This window comes from Mus caroli, chromosome 8 (assembly GCF_900094665.2).
Source record: "Mus caroli chromosome 8, CAROLI_EIJ_v1.1, whole genome shotgun sequence".
Classification (NCBI taxonomy): domain Eukaryota; kingdom Metazoa; phylum Chordata; class Mammalia; order Rodentia; family Muridae; genus Mus; species Mus caroli.
In genome coordinates, this window is record NC_034577.1 from 87,223,504 (window position 1) to 87,244,241 (window position 20,738).

The window sequence follows — 20,738 nt, forward strand, 5'->3', positions numbered from 1 at the left end:
ACTTTGTAGACCAGGCTGGCCTCGAACTCAGAAATCCGCCTGCCTCTGCCTCCCAAGTGCTGGGATTAAAGGCGTGCGCCACCACGCCCGGCTGACATATGACTTTCTAGGTTAAAGTTATAGCTGAATTAGTCGTTAGGAAGGCAGTATCAGCAGATGGCTGGCTGGTGAAAAGCACTTGCTGTTCTTGCAGAGTCCCTGGGGTGTGGTTCCCAGCACTCCCGTGGTAGCTTCACAACTAACTCCATTTCCAGATCTGCTGCCCCTTTCTGACCTTCTCAGGCACACATGTGGGCTTATACATGCATGCAGGCAAAACATTCATATACATAAAATAAAACTAAATTTAAAGACTTTGGATTAATAATTATTTATACAAACTACATTCTGCCAAAAGAAGTAGCTTTAAATAGCAGGCCAAAGTGGCATAATAATGAAGGCCAAAGAAAAATACTATAGTATACATCAAGAAGAATCTTTTGACCTATGTATGGATTATCTAAAATTGTGCTTTTTATTGCTGGCATAATTAAATCACTGTGGGGTAGGGTTAAGAGGAAAAAATAGGAATCCTAACCGCTTAAAATGTTTGCCTATTGTAATATACATATTATAGATCCCCTACTTTTTAAAAAATTCCCAGGGGAAAGCTGGTAAACAGGGAAGTAAGTAACCAAGAGTTCACTGCCACAAACTAGAAGTCAAAGAATTCTGGGGCTGCAGAGATGGCCCAGGATTTGATTCCCAGAACCAATATGGTAGCTCACGCATGACCACCTGTAACTCCAATTTCAGGAGATCTGATGTTCTTTTCCGATCACCTTGGGTACCTAACAAGCATGTAGTGCACAGGTATGCATTCAGGTAAAACACATAATAAGTCAATCTTTTAAAAGAAGAAGGATAAGTTTTTACTCACTGTAGGGTTTAGAGTAATATGAGGTGCCAGGCCTGCTAGAGAGTAGACATTGATGTCGTGGTAGCTGTACTGTGGCTGTGGTGGAACTGTGGCTGTACACGTAGTACTGGTAGCTGGTGTTGTAGAAGTTGCTACATGTAAAGTAAAAGATAAAAAGCACATTTATCAACTGAACAAAGAAATTAGCTGGATAATAAATGGATCTTATCTATTTAAACTATGTCTCAACTCTTGAGTAGGGGCAGCTAATGTCATATTTTTCCCATTCTGAAAAAGAAATTCTGCTATTGTATGACATATGGGCCCGTCTGTTAGTGGCAGTGTCTACAGCACAGGAATGTTTTTCAGGATAATCCTGTATTAGGCAGGCCAAGCTTCCAATATCTGGCAGTGTTGTGGGTACATGTTCTCAACCTAGCCTTTACCAGGCTCACTTGGAATTTGTCAGATGCCAAGAGAAAGAAGGCTGGTAGGAGAAGAGGTGTTGGGTGTTGGTTGGCATATTCTACCAACTCCTCACCTTTAATATAACTACATCCAACTCCCAAAGCTAATCCCACCATCACCAGGGAGTATGTGTGCCTGTGTGTCTCACTAGTGAGTGCCTGTGTGTGTGTGTGTCTCTCTCTCTCTGTGCATTGTGCGTCTGTCTGACTGTCTGTGGACTGATTTTTAAACAGGGTCCCAGGCTCGTTCAAACTCATGCAGCTTAAGTTGTAGCTTAAGCTTAAATCCTCCTGCCTTTAGTTTCTCAAGATTAGAGCCCTGTACCTCTAAACCCAGTCCTGATTGTCTTGATGCAGATAATATTGTCCTTGTAGGCATGACTGATCTGGCAAACCCTGGATTTTAAGAAATAATGTATACTATTATGTCATTCAAGTACTGTGATACTTAAATGTTTTAAGAGATAAGCTAGCCAGGCTAGGATATAAGAACAACTCATCTACTCATATTTGCTTAAAATTATCTTAAGAGATAGTGAGCCAATCTAATAAGAAGACTATCTTTAGATGCTGCTTACACTTGATAATCAGATGGTACATGGTGTGGGGTGGGTTGCTAGGTGACTAGGTTGTGGAGTGGTACCATCTGAGAAGGATCTGATGGACTTCTGCACTTACTTGTTGTTGTGATGGCAGGAAGCTCTTCGGGCTGCTTGACATCTTTCTTTGGAGCAGAGAGTTGCTCATCTAAGTTCTTCAGACGATCTTTATCTTTCAGCAGGTTTCCAGGTTTGAGCTCATTGATGTCTAATGCAAGGTTCTTACAGAGCACCTCAATCTCAAACTTCAGGTTTAACTGCAGAATTCCAGTATTTAATTAGAATAAGAGAAAATTTGAGCTCTGTCCATAATATATCCTACAACTCAATCTGCCGGTGCAATGACCACTGCCTACCCCCTGTACTGGTCTATCTTTACTGCAACATTAAATCATCTGAAGGCCCAGAATCCTCTGAGAGAGAGGCAACTCTTTTACCTTTAAGTCATGCTCCTGATGCAGCTCAGCCAATACATTCATAATTGCCATTGTCCAGGGGTTTGGTGGTCTAAAAACCTAAAGAAGAGCTATGATATTAAGGCAGCTCTAAATCAAACCTTTACTCTGTATTATTCCAACAAGTAAATAAACATGACAGTGACAAAAGCCCCATTCTTAGATACAACCCATTCCAGAAAAACGCAAAGCGGAATGGAAAGCTGATCCACTCGGCCTCTTCACTCCACCTAACTTAATGTGTAATAATTTAGCACCAAGTAAGGAAGATTGTTCAACTAGCTCTATGTGCACAAGAATAAGGCTATGATCTTTTGGTATTGTGTTAGCAGCCTCTCACCAATTCACCAGGAGTAACATTTACTCACCAGGCTGCGAATGCTGGACTCTAGAACTTTGGCAACAAAGGGCACCACATAGAGCAACTCTTGCTGCCCTTTAACGTAAGCCTCTAACAGCAAAGATTTCACATCCAAGTCCTAGAATTTTAAAACAAAACATTTGAGAAGCTGATTTTCTTCTGTCCTCAGGGAAAACTAAAATAAAATAAGAACCTAAGAATAGTATCTCATGGCCTAGTCGGCCATCACTGGGAAGAGAGGCCCCTTGGTATTTCAAACCTTATATGCCCCAGTACAGGGGAACGCCAGGGGCAGGGGGAGGGTATAGGAGACTTTCCAGACAGCATTTGAAATTTGAAGTGTGTGTGTGTGTGTGTGTGTGTGTGTGTGTGTATATATATATATATATATATATATATATATATATATATATAAAATGTGCAAAAAGAAAAAAAAGAAGAATAGTATCTCACTAAAAGCACATTTGCCAACATACATTATCTGATTCTTGCCTGACAAAAAGCACACCCACTGGCTTTTCTGTATCCTAAAAGAGCCTAAGAGACCACGAGCATAGAATAAGAATTCAAACATGGTCAAAGACATAAAATCCCAGTGACAATTAAAACATTTCTTATAGCCAAGTTCAAAACATATATCCATCTTAAAACTCACCGTGTGTAAGATGGGTTTATTTTTAGCTAATGTGATCATTCCTAACCAATGTCCCAAGTTCTTCAGCAAAGAACGATCTGAGAAATTGGCCGCAGCTTTATCAGAAGTCAGCAGCACCTGCGATAATACAGAATTTATAAATAAGTGAATAAGCATATGAATTCTCAATTTCGTATTTGAGAGTTTCCCTGGCCTTTGTAAAAGTAATCAATTCTGAGCACCTACACAAAGCAGACCTATCCCGTGTATCCCGTTGATGTTATCTTACTGCATGCATTTGCAAACTGTCGACATTACCTTTGAAAAATGTATTAAAGAGCTCACGAGGTGGAATACTGATCTACCATGTCTAAGACCCTGAATCTGAATCCCAGCATGACAGAGAAAGCAAACAAATGAATGGTTATTATTTGCCTCAGAGTATGTAGGAAATTCCAAAGGCTACAGTACTCCTTCCTATAAAAGATAATGAAGCTGTACAGTCATGTTCCTTAACTCCATAAAGCAACAGCAAAATGGCATCAGTCAGCTGTGCTACAAGGAGCCAGGAATTCTTTTTGCACTACAGCGTAACCAAGAATGGGGAAATTTCCCATACATAGGTTTAAATATAGTGCTAGTTCCTAAGCCAGCCCCAAGTTACTCAGAAATGAAAGACCCCATCTCCATTTGGTTTGCACTGTTTCTTTGCAAAGCTTCATATTTAAAAATAAATGGTAGTTTAGAAATCAAATAGTTAAACTTTATGGAACAAGTATAATAAGAGTTTGACCTTATACTACATAGGATCCCAGAACAAAAGCTATTTCAAATAGGACTGAAATCGAGGACAGAGACCTGAGAACTTGTACCTAGTCTCCAAAGATAAGAAGTGGTCACACATGCACTCACACATGCATACACAGAAGTTAACAAGATGCCATGCCACAAAAATACTGAGTATTGTTACTTATCACAGAAAAACCTACTTTAAAGAGGGACTATAGTTAAAGTAATACTTAGGGGTATGTCTAAATGATTAGGTTCTTGGTCCAGTCAGATGATTGGGCAAGTAAGGATGACAGTTACCACACTGACCTTCTGACAGTCTGAGTTGGAAAACCACCCCTGGCAGCTGTCCTCTGAGCACATACACATGTATGACACCCACACAGATACGACTTTACAATGTTCATGAGACCCACTAGTACCATTCCAAACCAGGCCTATGGCACTCTCCATGGACACCTAACAGAGAGCACAGAGAAAAACACAAACCCTCCCACGTTCCACCTGCAAGATCAAGTTTAAAGCTGAAGGAAATGTAAGAACGCTTCTTACTTTAATGTTTCTGTAGGTCTCATTCAGAACCATCTTGTTAAATTCAGGATTCTTCAATGTATCAAGAAAGTTTGAATACAGGCTATGAAAGTTTGGCTCAATACTGACTCTTTTCATAACCAGATACTGGGAAACCCAAGGCATAAATTCTTCCTTCACAGTTTCTTTAAGCTCTTCAACCTAGCCAATCAACATGACAAAGCAGTAGAGAATTATTATTTAAAAACAAAAACAACAACAGATAAAATGAAGCCCAGGTTCTCTGAATCACAACACACAGCACCTGGCTTGGACTTCCCCGTGACACTTTAACAACAACTCATCTTCAGACTTAACAGATGATATGTCCTTCTTTTAAAGGCAGGGTTTTCCTAGGCAACAGCTCAGGCTGACTTCACTTAAACTCTTCATCTTTCCCTCAGCCGCTCAAGTGCTATTATTACAAGCTTATACCACAAGACCCATCATGGTAAAGTTACAGAAAAACCTACTTGCTTTTTTTTTTTTTTTTTTGAGGCAGGGTCTCTCTATGTAGTCTTAGGTTGCTTAGAACTCACAATATAGACCAAGCTAGCCTCAAACTCACAGAAACCCACCTGCCTCTATTTCACCATATGTCACCATGCTCAGCCTAAAAGCCACTGTCATTTTGAAGTATTATTTTAAGGAGGCAAGCATCATTCCTTATTCTTTTCAAAGGTCTACCTCAAGGTGCTCATGGGGTATAATAAGCAATTAAAGTAGTTTCTGGAGGAACATAAAATAAAATTTTCCATCAAACTTAGGCATGGTGGTATGTACTTTTAACCCCAGCACTTGGGAGGCAGACAGAATCTAGAGGCCATCCGGGTTAACAGTGAGCTCCAGGCTGGTCCAGGCTAGTTAATAAGTCCTTGTCTCAAAGAAAAGAAGGGGGAAAAAAGTAACACTTCCCTTCTCAGAAGAGCATAACACTACTTCAGAAGGCTACAACTCACTGCAGAACAATACTGTCACTAAGGGTGCCGTTTAATTCCGATAAAAATTATCTTTAAAAACTCACTGCAGAACAATACTGTCACTAAGGGTGCCGTTTAATTCCTATAAAAATTATCTTTAAAAAAACTTTTTTGAAGTCATGTGCCACAACACCCAGCTAAAATCATACCTTTTAGACTAAGTTTGTGGGCTTTTAATTTTAGAAAGGCTCTGTTACCACTATGTGACAGAAAAAGCTAGTCTCAAACTCCTAATGCTCACTTCAGCTTCCTCAGTAATCACCTGACTTATTGGATTCAAAACAAAACAAAAATCAATCCCTCCATTCATCAAGGAAAAGGAGAGGGCCTTTCATGTTATTACATCATGCTTACCTTCTGTGTCATATTTGACTGTGAGAGATTGTTGAAAATAAAAGCAATTTTCTCTTGAATATTTTCTGGGGGCTCCACAATCCTCTCAGTTTGATCTGTGGCCACAAGCAATGTATCGATATTTGTTGTATTTATAGAAGGCTAGAAGTAATAATATGCACTGTTAAAGAAGCCGAGGTGTTTCACTGGAAAATCCTAGAAAACAGAAGTGCTGGCAAGTGCTCAGAAGATAAAAGCACTTGCCTCATGCCCAGCCTAAGCTCAACTCCTGGGACCTGCGTGTCAGCAGGAGAGGACTACTTAACACCTCTGACCTCCATATACACATCACAGCACACAGACATACAAACTACACAATAGGATATAAAGGGAATAATTAAAACATTTTTAAAAGATTATAGATTTCCATTAGCCTGAAAAATAAACATGGTATGACTACAGTGGTAAGACCATTAAACCCATTACTGAATTATTATATTGCATAGTGCTCTCTTGGAAATATAGGGAGAAATGCTGATCTTTATGCTTCCAGTAAAATAATGTACAAATTCTCTACTACATATTTATACCAACAGATCCTCGGAAAGCAAAAGACCTACTTACTGGCACATCTTTCTTAAAGCTGACTCCCGTTGGCTTGGTGACTGTAACTGTTTTAGCAACAGTGGTGGTTGTTGAGGTGGTTACCATTGTGTTAACCTGACCGGCAAGAGGAGCTTTTGCTGGAACCTGGGCCTGAGCCTGGGCCTGAGCCAGTGCAATACTTCCAGGAGTAGTGATAGAGCCCTGCATTTTCACAGGAGGATCTCGAGACTGCTGTCCGTACTCAATGTACTATGTGGGCACAGAAGCAAACATATAGAGGCATCTTAATAGAAATCAAGAATTTCTGTCTAGATAAGAATAATTTTACTTCTCCTTTAATTCTTGCCCAATACTGGCACAATACCTAAGAGGATACTGTGCACACCAATAAAGTTCAATTAGTATGGTAAAGTGCTTTAAACTAGCCTGGCAAAACAACATTAAAAAGCAGTCTCAGTTAATCTGTAAATAAAATTCCTTGTCAGGCAGTGGTGGCACACGCCTTTAATCCCAGCACATGGAAGGCTGAGGCAGGCGGATTTCTGAGTTTGAAGCCAGCCTGGTCTACAGAGTGAGTTCCAGGACAGCCAGGGCTATACAGAGAAACCCTGTCTCGGAAAAAAAAAAAAAAAATCCTAAGCCCTTTAAAAATTTCAAAATTTATCTCAAGCTACATTTGATTGAACTTCAGCATAAACATACTACATTGTGTTTTATATGCCCATACTACTGTCATTATGAAACAGAACTATAACCGCAAGCCAGCTTAAGTAGAACCAACAACATTAATGAACAGTTTCATTTCAGAGCTCAGTTAGAGGACTGGCATGGAGTTCTGATGTTACCTCAAATCACCCTTACCTGAATAGTAAAACCACAATGTGTAACTTCTTGCTAACTGAAATACTGTCTGTTTTCTTCTAGGGGGGGGGGGGGGTGGGTGTGTTGGGGGCCTCATATCAGCTGGAGTGTGCTTCCAGGTAGGTGGACCAGTGTTTGGGAGATCTGGGGGTGTGGGGGGGGGGGGGGGGGTTGGGGTTGGGGAGAGACTGGAAAAAGCTCTCACTATGACCTAAATTGACCTGAACTCAAGAGACTTGCCTGCCTCTGTATTCCCAGTGATGGGATTAAAGGTGTGAATCAACCATTTGCAGAGTAAATGATATTTTAAAGGCCATTTTAGGACTACAGTTTGGTTTAGTGTTTGGTTAAATCCAGGTGCATGGGAGCACAGCTTTAACCTAGCAGATAGTGGGAACAGTGATGGGGATCACTGAGGGCGAGGAAGGAGAGTGACACCTTGTTTTTTTAAGGCCCTTGTCTTATGGGGCATATGCATGAGAAGGGATTGTCAGTCTTATTTGGTCCCTAGAATCATCAACAGGAAGGCAGGACCTTTAAAAAAAATGTGCAATTTTTTAATTAAAATATAATTATCTTCTTATGTACCACCCTTGCAACATCAAATTCGTGGCCTCTATTTATTACCCCCCACCCCACATCCATACAATCTGCTCAGTCTATTCAATATTGCTTTAGTTTTTAAGATTGATTACTTGATACAGAATAACTAATTGACTAATTAGGAAGTGATCCCTTGGGAAAGACTAATTCTCCCTCTTAGCAATCATTAATTGCCTGTAGAAGCTGCCTGAGAATTCCCTTTCCCACACTGTAATCACTGCTGGCAGACTAAGATTTTAAATGTGATCACTGTTATTCCTTACAGTCTTTCTACTGTATGTAAATTTTTTTTTTTTTTTTTTTTTGAGACAGGGTTTCTCTGTGTAGCCCTGGCTGTCCTGGAACTCACTTTGTAGACCAGGCTGGCCTCGAACTCAGAAATCCACCTGCCTCTGCCTCCCCTGTACTGGGATTAAAGGCCACCACCATGTCCATCAACTGTATGTAAATTAACAGAATTCTAAGAGATTAAACAAGTTTCATTTCAAACTGAATATCCAAATGCAAGCCAAAGGCATAATATCTATAATTTCAAAATTAACCACTAAAAAGGGTTCTCAAATTTTAATAGAACACAAAGAATAATATGCATTATTTCATAGGTCTACTTTTGTAGAAACTGACTCCCAGCGAGTTCCTCCACAGAATCTAAGCAGGTAACTTTACAGATTTTATTTATTTATTTATTTATTTATTTATTTATTTATTTATTTAAAGTAGGTGATTTGTAAACCAACTTGGGATTGTGTAATTTTGTCCTGGGTGTTGTCTGTTTTTGAGACAGGGTCAGAGTATAAAGCCTTGGCTAGACTGGAACTCACTATATAGACTAGGCTGGCCTTGATCTGAGATGCAGTTGCTAGGACTAAAGGTGGGTGCCACCAACCTTTGAACTCCATTATTTTGTAAAATCATATACAAAGATATATACAAAGATTCACTAAGTGAAATATATCTACTGTTCAAAAGTATCACCAGGCCACAAGAACTAGTAAAGGCCTTTTAATTCAACCAAGAAAACCAGAGCTCAAAACAAACACCATGAATGTCATTTTTATCTGGTTTATTATTAAGCCAAAAGTGGGCAGGGAACAATACACAGATCAATGAAGAATCTTAATCTTGGCTTTGTGTCATAAACCTTTAATTCCAGCACTTTAGAAGCAGAGGCAGGACAATTTCTGAATTTTGAGGCAACCTATTGAATTCTTGGCAGCTAGACGTACATAGTGAGACCATGTTTCAAACAAACAAACACACACAAAAGGCAAGTGTTATGGGACAGTAAGGGGAGCATTTGCCCAGGAAGCACAAGGAACAGCAACTGAATTCTAAGAACATATAAGTGAGTTGTGATCCACAAAGTGTCCTCTGACCTCCGTATAGGCCATGAAGTGCATGCCCTCATACAATAATACAACAAATTAAAAGGCAAAAAGAAAAACAAAACAACACCTTAATCTTACTAGCATTTCTCACAAAATCTCCAGACAAATCAAGGGAGGTCTAGCCTCTACCCACTTGACAGGATTACAGATGAAGGCACTTACCTCCTGCAAATGATGTGGGAACTGCATAAAGTGGCTGATGGACGCCAGGTGCTGACAGTACTGAGGATAGTCCTTCAATCTGCCAAGAAGAAAGTGTTCACTCATCATTTCATGTGTGTACAGAGAAAAGGTGGGGTGCTTTTCAGACACTACAATTGAAAATCATTTCTCCACTGTTACTTTGAAGAGAATGTCAAATGGAAGACTACCAGCCAAGAGTAGTACACACACACACAAGCCCAGAATTAACAACAGCGACACAAACTCAAAGCCAACCTGGCCATGTCTCAAAGGGGGAAAAAATCAGTAACATGGGGAGGCCACCAAAACGGGAGTAGGGGGAAGAATACACTCATGAACCTCACTCACTGCACACAGGAAAGAAACCATCATCCAGGGATGGTCACACAGGCCTGCAATCCCAGCACTTGGGACAGTGAAGGAGAATTGGGGTTTCCAGGCCAGACTGGGAGAGATCCAATCAAAATTTAAAAAGTAACTTAAAATTATGTAATACAAATTAAATAGAGTCATTATCTCTGCTTAAAAAACAAACAAAAAAAACCAAAAAACAAACAAACAAAAGCCAAACAAACAGAAAACCAGTTCACTTTGCCCAAACCGTGGACTTGGTTTGGGCAAATATATAGGTCAGTATATATTTAATGTTGAAATGTATGCATTGTGTGTAATATACACTACTGCTCCACAAAAAAGATATTACCAAAGAAGGCTGAAAAGGGAAAATACCAAATCTCACTGCAGGTTGGGGGAACAAGAGAGAAAGAAGTGTCAGTGTAACTACTCACCTATTTTTAAATCTATCTAGTGCAGCAATACCAAAATAATACATTTTGGATCCAAAAGGCTTCCGTAAGGCTTCAAGAACATATCGCAGGGCCAGACCCAATGCCATGTAAGTGACCAGTCCTTTTTCAATTATACCACCGAACAAGCAGGCTGTTATATGTAATTCTTTATCAGGGTACTGGGGGAAAAACCGGTATTCTTCAAACAAGTTCCTCAGCATACAGTTAAATACTTCTCGTTCCCTTTTTATTGTAGAGTCTTTAAATCTCTGTAGCATTTCTAATACCTAGAAAAGCAAGATAAACACCATACATACATACATACATACAAGAAACTTTACCAAGAATCTTCCTTATATGCCTTAATAGCAGCAGACTTGCTAAGAAAAGCATTTACCAATACAAAAAAGAGCTTAACACAAACATTACAATTTCAAAAAATTACAACATTTTAAGAGAATTTCTAAAAACCTTCAAAGTGTCCTTATTTCGAGTTTATGAAGACAGGAGAAATTAGGAATCCTGGACACTCACCTCATCAACAGACATGGTTGGATGTGGTGGGTGATTATAAATTCGCTGGAAATAACTGTTTGCTTCATCATCAATTTCTTTACTAAAGTGCTGATTTGCCTCTGGCCACACCTGAGACAAGTCGGCTGTTGGGGAGGAAAAGGCTATCAGTTAATTATTAAGTCATAGTCTTTCAATTCCCCCAGAAAGCTAGAAAGACTAATATGGTTCTAACTTTAAGGGGGGGAAAAGGGGCCATATAAAAGAAACTGAAGGTTCAAGGGTCAAATGATAGATTTTATGGCCAGAGCTGTCCAAGCAGACAAGGAAGACTTCTAAATAAATTGCTTTACTTAGTTCTGCTACAATATCTTGTAAATCCCACTACAGTAAAAAGCTCAATAGGCTACAACTCCTAACATATTTACCATTAACAAACCCACTCATGACTCATAATTGTCTTTATTGCCTTGTAATAAATATACAAATAAACAAAAAACGAGACACACACACACACAAAGCATGCTACAAAACATTAACATTCAGACAAACCTTTCACACTCATAGTGTCAAGTCAGTGGGGAGGAGGAGGAGGAGGAGGAGGAGGACGACGACGACGACGATTAGGATGACTATTGGGAGGCAGTATCTCTGGATGCCCTGGACCTCAATATGTTATCTCTGGCTGGCCTTCAAACTCGAGATCCATCTGCCTGTGCTGGAATTAATGGCCTGTACCACAAACACCCGTCCTGCTCCCCAATCTTAAAAAATTACTTTTCTGTGTATTAATTTACTTGTTTTGTCTGTAAGTATGTCTGTGCACATGCCTGGCGCCCTTGCAGACCAGAAGAGGGGGTCAGCCCCTAGAGTTCCTGACATGAGATCTGTCCTCATCATGCCACGCTGACAGAACGGGTAGGCTTCTGGGAAAGGAGCCTAGGTCCTCTGAAGAATACTCAGAGTTCTTAACCACCTTTGTTTTTTAAGAAAAAATTAGAACTAGTATGTATAAAGTAAGTTAGCCCAGGGTAGCCTACAAGTGTACATCATTGTGCTAGTCTTTCAATTCTTCTAGCATCAATATTTAGCCCCAGGAATAAAACATGCAAATCAATCAACTAAGCTGCTAGATATATAAAAATGATTTTTTTCGTTTGGGCAATATTACTACAAAAATGAACCATAAATATTGATCCTTATCCTTATTTCACAGTGGTATTTATGAGGCAGATAAAACTGCATACACTAAGAAGTTAATACGTAATTTACTTCAAATTTGTGACTGAAACAGCAATGTGAAATGTTGGCTGCTCCTCCACTCATCCGGTTCCTTCCTGCTTTCTGTCGCATGAGAAAGGGTCTCTCAATGCAGCTCTCAATGTCCTGGAATCCACCCAGCTGGCCTACAACTCAGGAAATCCACTTTCCTTAGATGCTGGGATTAAAGGCATATGACACCACACCTGGGGTCCCTGACTTCTTGAAAGCCACACTAATAGATTTCTGTGTGACGTGTAAAATTTGTATGAAAATCTGACACGTTCCAGTTTTCCCCTTTCCTACACCTACCTGTACTCTCAGCGTGGCTGAGACACCTTTTACTATCATTTTGTTCTGGCAATCCAGTACAGGTGGAGCGATAGCTTTAGTTTTATTGTTTTGAATTTGTGTATTCCCACAAGTCTAAGGACATATCTAATGCAATAATGACCCTATTATCAACATACAAGTCAGTATTAGCAACATAATTCTAAGGATAACAGAAAATAAAATGAAATTTTTACATTTGTCAGTCACACTTCACAATCACAGACAACACTACCACTTACAAGGTTTCATCTTACTCTGCTGGAATGTAGGCTGGTTGAGTCCAGAGGTGCCCAGTTTCCTCTGTACAAAAGGATCATTGTTCACTGCAGGAAGTCCAAGGGCCCCAGTTCCTATGCCAGTCAGGCTTCCTGTGCCAAGACCACCTACTAGAGAGAATGAGGGCAGCCAGAAGTTTAGTCAGTACTTCATTTCAAGGAACAGTTAAACTTATTGTGTGCACACGATGCACGTCTGTCTGAGTGCAGGCATGTCTGAGGCTGGTACACTGCCACACCGCCACACAAGTGTGAGGGTGAGAGGACACAGGCCAGAGGAGCAGACAGACTCCCATCTCCAGGCTCGCGTGTCCAAGAGACTTTTCCACTGAGCCATTCCACCAGCCCTATCATTTATAGTATTAAAGAATTTCATGCAATTGTTTCATAATTATTATCATGAGTTAGGATTTCTCTATTTAATCATCTCAACTCTAACCCTAAAACTAACAAGCAAATACCAACAATGAAAACCACAAAGGCTAATAGTTACATCTGGGCTAAGAAGGCTTTAATATCACAGTGATCTCAGCTTAAGTAAATTATTCATCAGGTCTAAAGCCACCCAGCAGCAGTAACTAAGCCGCTCCATAATGATCCTCCTTGGCTTTAGTGTGCTAACCCTTAGAGCCTGCCCAAGAGAAGCATGTAGAAGGAGAAAGAAATATATGAACATTTACTTCAATATTAAATTACAAATCAACAAGATCAAGGAGAAGGAATTTAGAGGGTTTTAAAAGATACAACAGTATTTTCTATGTGGGTATTGTATAAGTTAGGCAAAACAAAAATTTGAATTTGGTATGCACAGTCTTTTCATAACGCTGAATTCACACAATTAGCACGTGACCGCCCCAGTATTAAACAACCAGCACCCCACACAAAACAGAAAATCCTAATCACTTATTTCCATTAAAAGGAACAAAATTAGACAGTATGTTTCCTTCTCCCCAATGCAGGACGTAGATATACATAGCTTTCACATTTTGCCTATTTTCCTTTCAAATCCTTTAGTATACACTAATTAGGCACAATAAAATATATACAAATGATTCTGACCGTACCCAACTCCCCTCACCTGGAAGCTGTGAGGAGAGTCCTCCAATACCACTGAAGGCCGTTGTTTGATTTGGGGTTGAAAGTGGTGGAAATGCTTTTGCTGGTGACTGAGGGGTACTGAACGCAGAACCCAAATTTGGAGGAAAACCCTGCATGCTCTGGGTGTGAGGGGCAGCTGAACCACCTATACTAAGAGATGCCATTCCAGCAAGAGGGTCAATCTAAAGAAAAACAAATGTGCATTACACATGTTTTGAGGAAAAACAAATTACGGCAGAAGACGCATATTAAGTCATAATAATAGCTTTATACTTTGAACACTTTAACACCCACACAATTGTAACAAGTGTAACAGTATCAACAAGTCTGCTAATCATTTTTCATACAAGACATACGTTTAAAGAGTTAAGCCCTGCCATAAAGTACCAGAGCCATAGGAGATGACACAACTGACAAGATAACTATCCTCCCTATTGTTTGACTACTAAACTTTTAGTAGTAACATGGGGCAAATGTTATAGTATTATAAATCAAAACTAACTCCAGCCTCATTTTACTTACAAAAGAATATTTCACTTAAAACATATCATCAAATTTTATAATTTTCAGAGTTCAAAAAGAAACAACAAAAACAAAATATGCTATTTGCAGAAATTTTTTAAATCTAATAACAGCAATCCATGCGGTAAAGTTAACTCAGAGGATCTGTCCATCAGGCACAACAGAGGTCCTAATCTAAGTGAGACTCTTACTACTTCTTTTACTTATTTTCAAATAACTTACTGCTGTTTTAGGTTTTATATTTGAAAATAAGATTATATGAGCAACTCGCTGGCTGGAAAATAAATCAAATATAACAGCATTCTGTGATACTCTATAAAAACAATAAATTAATTTGAATTTTTCTGTAAAAATAAATAAATAAAAAAATAACAGCACTCCAAGCACTGTAGTTATGATGCCAGTTCACACCCTCATGAGTATGGGAAATGACAAGCAAATGCCTTAGGAGGGAGACACTGAAGAAAGAGTCTCTAAGAGCTTTCCTTCCTTAAACCCCAATCTGCCATTTAGTGCATCTGAAACCAAAGTGGAATATGTTGCTCCCAAAGAGAATGGGGTGGGCGATGTCAGGGAGTAACTGAAATGTACCTTGTTTTTAAAAGAGCAGTTCAGTTGCGAGCTGAAGAGCCCAGTTATAACAAGTCGTTATGCTCTAGTACTGTTGCTTGGCCCGTGAAGCTACAAACAAGACACATCAGATTCAAAGGCAGTGCCGATTCTCCCAAGAGTGTAACTCTAATTTTATAAAGAAACCCTCTCCATCTACCTATATAAATGATTTTATCTTTTCTCTCAGTCATGTTCTTTGTGATTATTAAAGTCTATTCTCAATTATACTGCCTATGGAAGGATCTTCTTTCAAATATGTTACACATGCAGGTATCTGAAGTAAAATAAACTCAAGCTGTTACTAAAGATGCAGGTGTTTGGTCTATTCTCAATCTATGAACAAAAATAAGAAGAAACTGTTACCTGAACAGGAGAAATGGCATCTAAGCTGCTAGCACTAGGAGGGCGACCTTTTGGCATAACTCCAGGTGGTGGCTGTCTGGCCTTATTCATTACATTACTGCAATTGGCTACCATGGTGAGGATGGTCTCTGATAACTCTTGAGAAACACTCCTACAAGGAGAAGAAAAGTGAGATATACTTGCTATTTCCCAGAATGCCTAAAGAGACCACTCTGATCACCAAAAACTATGCTCTGCAGCACATGCCTACAACTGTCCACCACCCCCTTGCATCTGCCACTTACCAACATGATTTTCTCAACACTAGGTTATCTTCAAAACTTCTGGCAAAACTGTATCTTGTCTAAGACATTTCAGCTACTGAATAAAAGATTTTTTTTTCTTTTTTAACTAGTGGCCATTGGAGAATGGGAGCAAAACAAGCCTAAATAAGATCTCTAGCGGTCAAGGGTCTCAAGCCAATATACTGCTTAAATCCAAGCTGACACAGAAAGACCTTGATTCTTTAAAATGATAACAGTAATAAACATCAATAGCATACTGAAAATACTGAAAATACATATTCAGAACTACCATATGATCTTAATAGTAAGATTCAAAAGCTCACTTCCACAATAAGAAATCACATACAAGAATAAAAACAAAAATCATTTGACAATGTTCTCAAACAGCACAAAGATCTTTTGACAAAACGCTTTCATAATAACCACACAAACTAGGGCAGTAATCCTCAGACTCAGGAGGTTAAGACAAAAGGATTGCTTTAGTAGTTAAAAGTCAGTCAGTGCAATATAGTTGACACTTTATGCAAATGCCATAAAGGAAAAATAAGATCTCCTCCTCCCGATCCTCCTCCAAAAAAGCCTAAAAGGCAGAGGGAATTTATCCTGAAAAACAAAACCTATGAAACCCCACAGGTATCAATACCATAAAGGACTTAACACTTTGTCCAAAATCAGGAACGGGACAAGAATTCCTACCATTTAAAAAAAAAAGAAAGAAAGAAAAGAGAAGAGAGAGAAGAGAAGAGAAGAGAAGAGAAGAGAAGAGAAGAGAAGAGAAGAGAAGAGAAGAGAAGAGAAGAGAAGAGAAGAGAAAAAAAAGAAAGAGTAAAAAGGGGCAGGAGGTGGCTCAGTAGTTAAGGGCACTGACTGCTCTTCCAGTGCTTCTAAGCACCCACATGGAGGCTCACGACTGTGATGGGATCTGGTGCCCTCTTCTGGTGTGTTTGAAAACAGCTACAGTATACTCATATGCATAAAATAAATCAGGAAGGAAGGAAGGAAGGAAGGAAGGAAGGAAGGAAGGAAGGAAGGAAGGAAGGAAGGAAGGAAGGAAGGAAAAGAAAGGAGAAACACTGGGCCGGGAAGATGGTTCAGTGGTTGAGAGCTCTGTCTGCTCTTCCAGAGGTCCTGAGTTCGATTCCCAGCAACCACATGGTGGCTCACAGCCATCTGTAATGGGATATTCTAGCATGTAGGCATAGATGCGGATAGAGCACTGGTGTATAAAAAATAAATAAAATCTAAAAAAGGAAAGACAGAAAGGAATGAGAAACACCCAGATTATAAAATCAGAAAGTGAATTAGAAGCTGGTGGCCCACACCTTTAATCCCAGCACTTGGGAGGCAGAGGCAGGTGGATTTCTGAGTTTGAAGCCTGCCTGCTCTATAGAGTTAGCTCCAGGACAGCCAGGTATATACAGACAAACCCTGCCTCAGGAAGGAAAAAAGGAGGGGGCGGGGTATCAGAAAGCTGTCTACATTTACAGATAACACAATCTTGTATAAAATATCCAGCAATCATTATAATTTTTTAAATAAAATTGTTTCAAACAAAGCTGGAGAGATGGCTCAGTGGTTAAGAGCACTGACTTCTCTTCCAGAGGTCCCGAGTTCAATTGCCAGCAACCACATGGTGGCTCACAACCATCTGTAATGCCCTCTTCTGGTATGTCTGAAGATAGCTACAGTGTACTCATATTCATAAAAAAATACATAAAAATAAATAAATAAACCTTTAAAAACTGTTTCAAACAGCAAAGAAGTTTTGTACATCAAAAATATCAAAATATCAAAGAACTAAAATACAAAGACATCCCAGATTCGTGTACTGAAGGTTCTAACTTTATTAGGACTACAATTTACCCCCTAACCTGTTTTCTATAAACTTTTATCTATATATCACTCCTAGTAAAATCTCAATCACTTGTTTTAAAATAGTTCTTCAAGGCCCTACTATGAGCTAACAATGAAACACATAAACTGTGACTCCCAAAGCAGCTCTGCTATTCTGTAGGGATGTACTAAATGACCTCGAAAGTCACATAAAAATTCAAGGAACTTAAAAAAAAAGTTGGAAGGCACCTAATTAGCTGAAATATCAGTGTTTACCAAAAGGGTGATTTAATTAAGACAGGATGGTATACCAATAAGAAGTCATTTATGTAATTTCACAGAAGAATTAATCTATAAATAAACCCATATAACATGGCTTTTTTAAAGAAGATAGGTCAAAGAAAGCCAACATTCTCATTCAAGAGTGGTGCTACAACACACTGTTAACACTGTAATACCCTGGGACTAAAAACCAAAAGATTTTCTTTTCTTTCAAGACTAGGTCTCACTATTCTCCTTGGGTGGCCAGGAACTAAAGAGATTCACTCACCTGCCCTTGGTCTCACAATGTCACTTTTGGACCAAAGGTGATTAGACATAATTTTTGATTGGTTGTCTTGATTAAGACAGTGCCTTTCCACATACCCTGGCAGGTCATGAATTCAATCAAGACTAAACTGGCCTCAAAATTCATAATGATCCATCAGTGTCTACCTCCTGAGTGTCTTGGTAATTGGTAGAAACCACACCAAGCCCGGCACAATAACGCAATTTCCAAGTATCCCCAAGCATATTCTTCTTACCCTGCACAAGCCTGCAGACAAGCCAACATTGTTGCCAGAGTTTCAGCGGGAAGTTGAGCACTTTTGGGCTGATCTTTCTCTGGGGCAAGTCCACCCAAAATAGAAGGGCACCTTCTCTTTAAAAAAGTCATACATGCTTGTATAAAAGGCTCCTAAAAAAAGAAAAGGCTTCAGTGTATTTTACATCTATTTTAAAAACTTTCTAAACACAATTAACTACCATCTACAAAGACCAACATATTAGATATCATCTTTTTGGGGTGGCCTAGCATGTACCAGGTCATGAGTTCAATTCCCTAACATCCTTTTTATATTATGTTTTTTCTAAGACAGTTTAGATCCCAGTTTTGGAAAGAAATGAACATCTCCTGCACACTGCTTACCCCATGCTCTCTTATCTTATCCGTTAGCCACTTGTCAAGTTTGAGGTATTCCCGCCGGGAAGCGAGTGCAGCAAGGTCAATGACAAAGGCAAATGGAGTGCCATTCAGCAGCATCGACAGGGCCTAAAGAGAAACATGTGCAAAGTCCAGTGATAGCCATTTTTTTGTACTATTTTCTAATTCCTGTCTTAAAAACATGTCTATTAAAAAAAATCTACTCTTTGCTTGGTCAGTTTTTTAAGGGAGTACTCTATTTAGAATTAAAGCCCTATTTAAAAAGGTCAACTCATGCCTACCTTCATAAGTTAACTACTTGGCTCTTTTTCAATTAACAATATCAAGAGCAAAGCAAGGGTACAAATACTGTCCCTTCCCAAATTTTAGCATCTGCATGCAAGCTTCTGATATCTAAACACAACTATATCACTTATATTAACAGTGATTAATAATACCTTGGATAACTAGCAGAATACTGTAACAAGTTTGCAACGAAGTTGAAATTAACCTACTTTCTACAAAATTATATATTATAGATTACTCATGACCAATCATTAACTGCTTTAAAAAAAAAAAAAAACCTCTTGCAAGACTAGTCATATAGCTGGGTGCTGGAGTGTTTCCCTACCATGTCAAAGTGCCTGATTCTGAATGCCACCAAAACAAGCAAACAAAACCAGCCTTTAGGACAGATTTACCTATCTAAAATTATTCTCCTTGTTAACTTTCAATGTTTAAGCATCTAAATCTTAATTCGAATGAGCTAGTTACATGTAAATATTCCTAACACATTTTAGTAAAGCGCTGTTGACCCTCTGAAGTCACCTTCAAGTCCTGGGCCACGTCAAGTATTCGAGACAATTTGGCCTGATCATACTGCTCCCCTCTCATGTACCATTCTGCCATTGCATGCATTATAAGTTGGCGAATTGATGGAGACTGCCCCTAAGAAAAGAGGAGGGAACATTAACAGGAACCATGTTAGCCATTTGGTAGGTATTATTAATATACCCAGCTAATTTTCCATGTTCTACTCATAAAAGAAAAATGTGTCAATACAGAGACTGACAGTCAGGCTCAAGCACCAATTAATTATAGTAACATTCTTTACACCTTCCCAAACCTGGTCAACAACTAAAAAAAAACTACGTTTTCTATGAACATGTAAGTCTGCTTATTCATTTTCAAACACAAAGTAAGATATAAGCAGCCAAGTGGCCTGCTGTGCACCTGTCACTTCAGCATGCAGCACATGCGCTCATGATTACTCTGGCCTTAGTGCTTCTATCTGACGCATCAAGGGACCCTGCATGAAAAGACTTAAAAACGTGACAAAATAAAAGAGGGGGGAAAATGTTAAGGCAGGTGCACATTCCTGCAATACTAGCACTCAAAAGAGTTCTGGAGCAGGCAGAGACCATTTTTTTCCTTTGTGGGCGATAGGGGCAAGTTTAGTCTATAAAATTAGGGGTGTAGGGACAGAGAAACCATTCAACAGGTAAAAGTGATTGCTTTGAAAACATGAGTATCTAAGTCTGAATTCCAGTACCTGCATGACTATAACCCTGCAATTTAAGAGTGGAAACAGGAAGCTCGCTGGGATTGCTGGCTGCCAGGCTAGCTCTAGGTTAAAGGAAGAGAAAGATGAAGCAGGGTAAGATAGCCTAATCCTCTGAATGCAAGTACACTAAGCATATACACACCACAACCACACCAAAACCTAGAGACAATGTCTCGGAAAAGTAATAAAAATGTTTTTATTTGTTCATTTATGTTATTTGTTATTATATATCTAATTAGGAAAGATGACAAGTGGCATGTAAAGCTATCTCTGGGCTAGGGGATATGATATAGCTAACCTGCTTTCTTAACAAACTTAAAACCCTGTGCTACAAAATCTGAAAGTCATCATCCTTCTACATAGGAGTTTCCAGTCCAGCCTGGAAT

At 39.2% G+C, this 20,738-nt stretch overlaps 1 protein-coding gene and 2 non-coding genes across 3 annotated transcripts in view; all 3 read right to left on the reverse strand.

Annotated features, from left to right (window-relative positions):
• Cnot1 (CCR4-NOT transcription complex subunit 1) overlaps positions 1-20,738 on the reverse strand; it is an 88,454-nt gene that overhangs the window by 23,429 nt on the left and 44,287 nt on the right. Inside the window, 17 exon segments of the mRNA XM_021171112.2 lie at positions 920-1,050; positions 2,044-2,221; positions 2,402-2,479; positions 2,788-2,898; positions 3,436-3,552; positions 4,756-4,935; positions 6,108-6,248; positions 6,711-6,941; positions 9,707-9,785; positions 10,516-10,802; positions 11,050-11,174; positions 12,876-13,007; positions 13,975-14,176; positions 15,492-15,642; positions 18,412-18,563; positions 18,795-18,917; positions 19,617-19,736. Coding sequence (XP_021026771.1) covers positions 920-1,050; positions 2,044-2,221; positions 2,402-2,479; positions 2,788-2,898; positions 3,436-3,552; positions 4,756-4,935; positions 6,108-6,248; positions 6,711-6,941; positions 9,707-9,785; positions 10,516-10,802; positions 11,050-11,174; positions 12,876-13,007; positions 13,975-14,176; positions 15,492-15,642; positions 18,412-18,563; positions 18,795-18,917; positions 19,617-19,736 — 2,538 coding nt within the window.
• Positions 3,918-4,053, reverse strand: LOC115031792. The gene has a single exon (XR_003837454.1). It is a non-coding gene; the product is annotated as a small nucleolar RNA SNORA46 (small nucleolar RNA).
• Positions 15,100-15,234, reverse strand: LOC115031796. Its single transcript, XR_003837458.1, has one exon. It is a non-coding gene; the product is annotated as a small nucleolar RNA SNORA50 (small nucleolar RNA).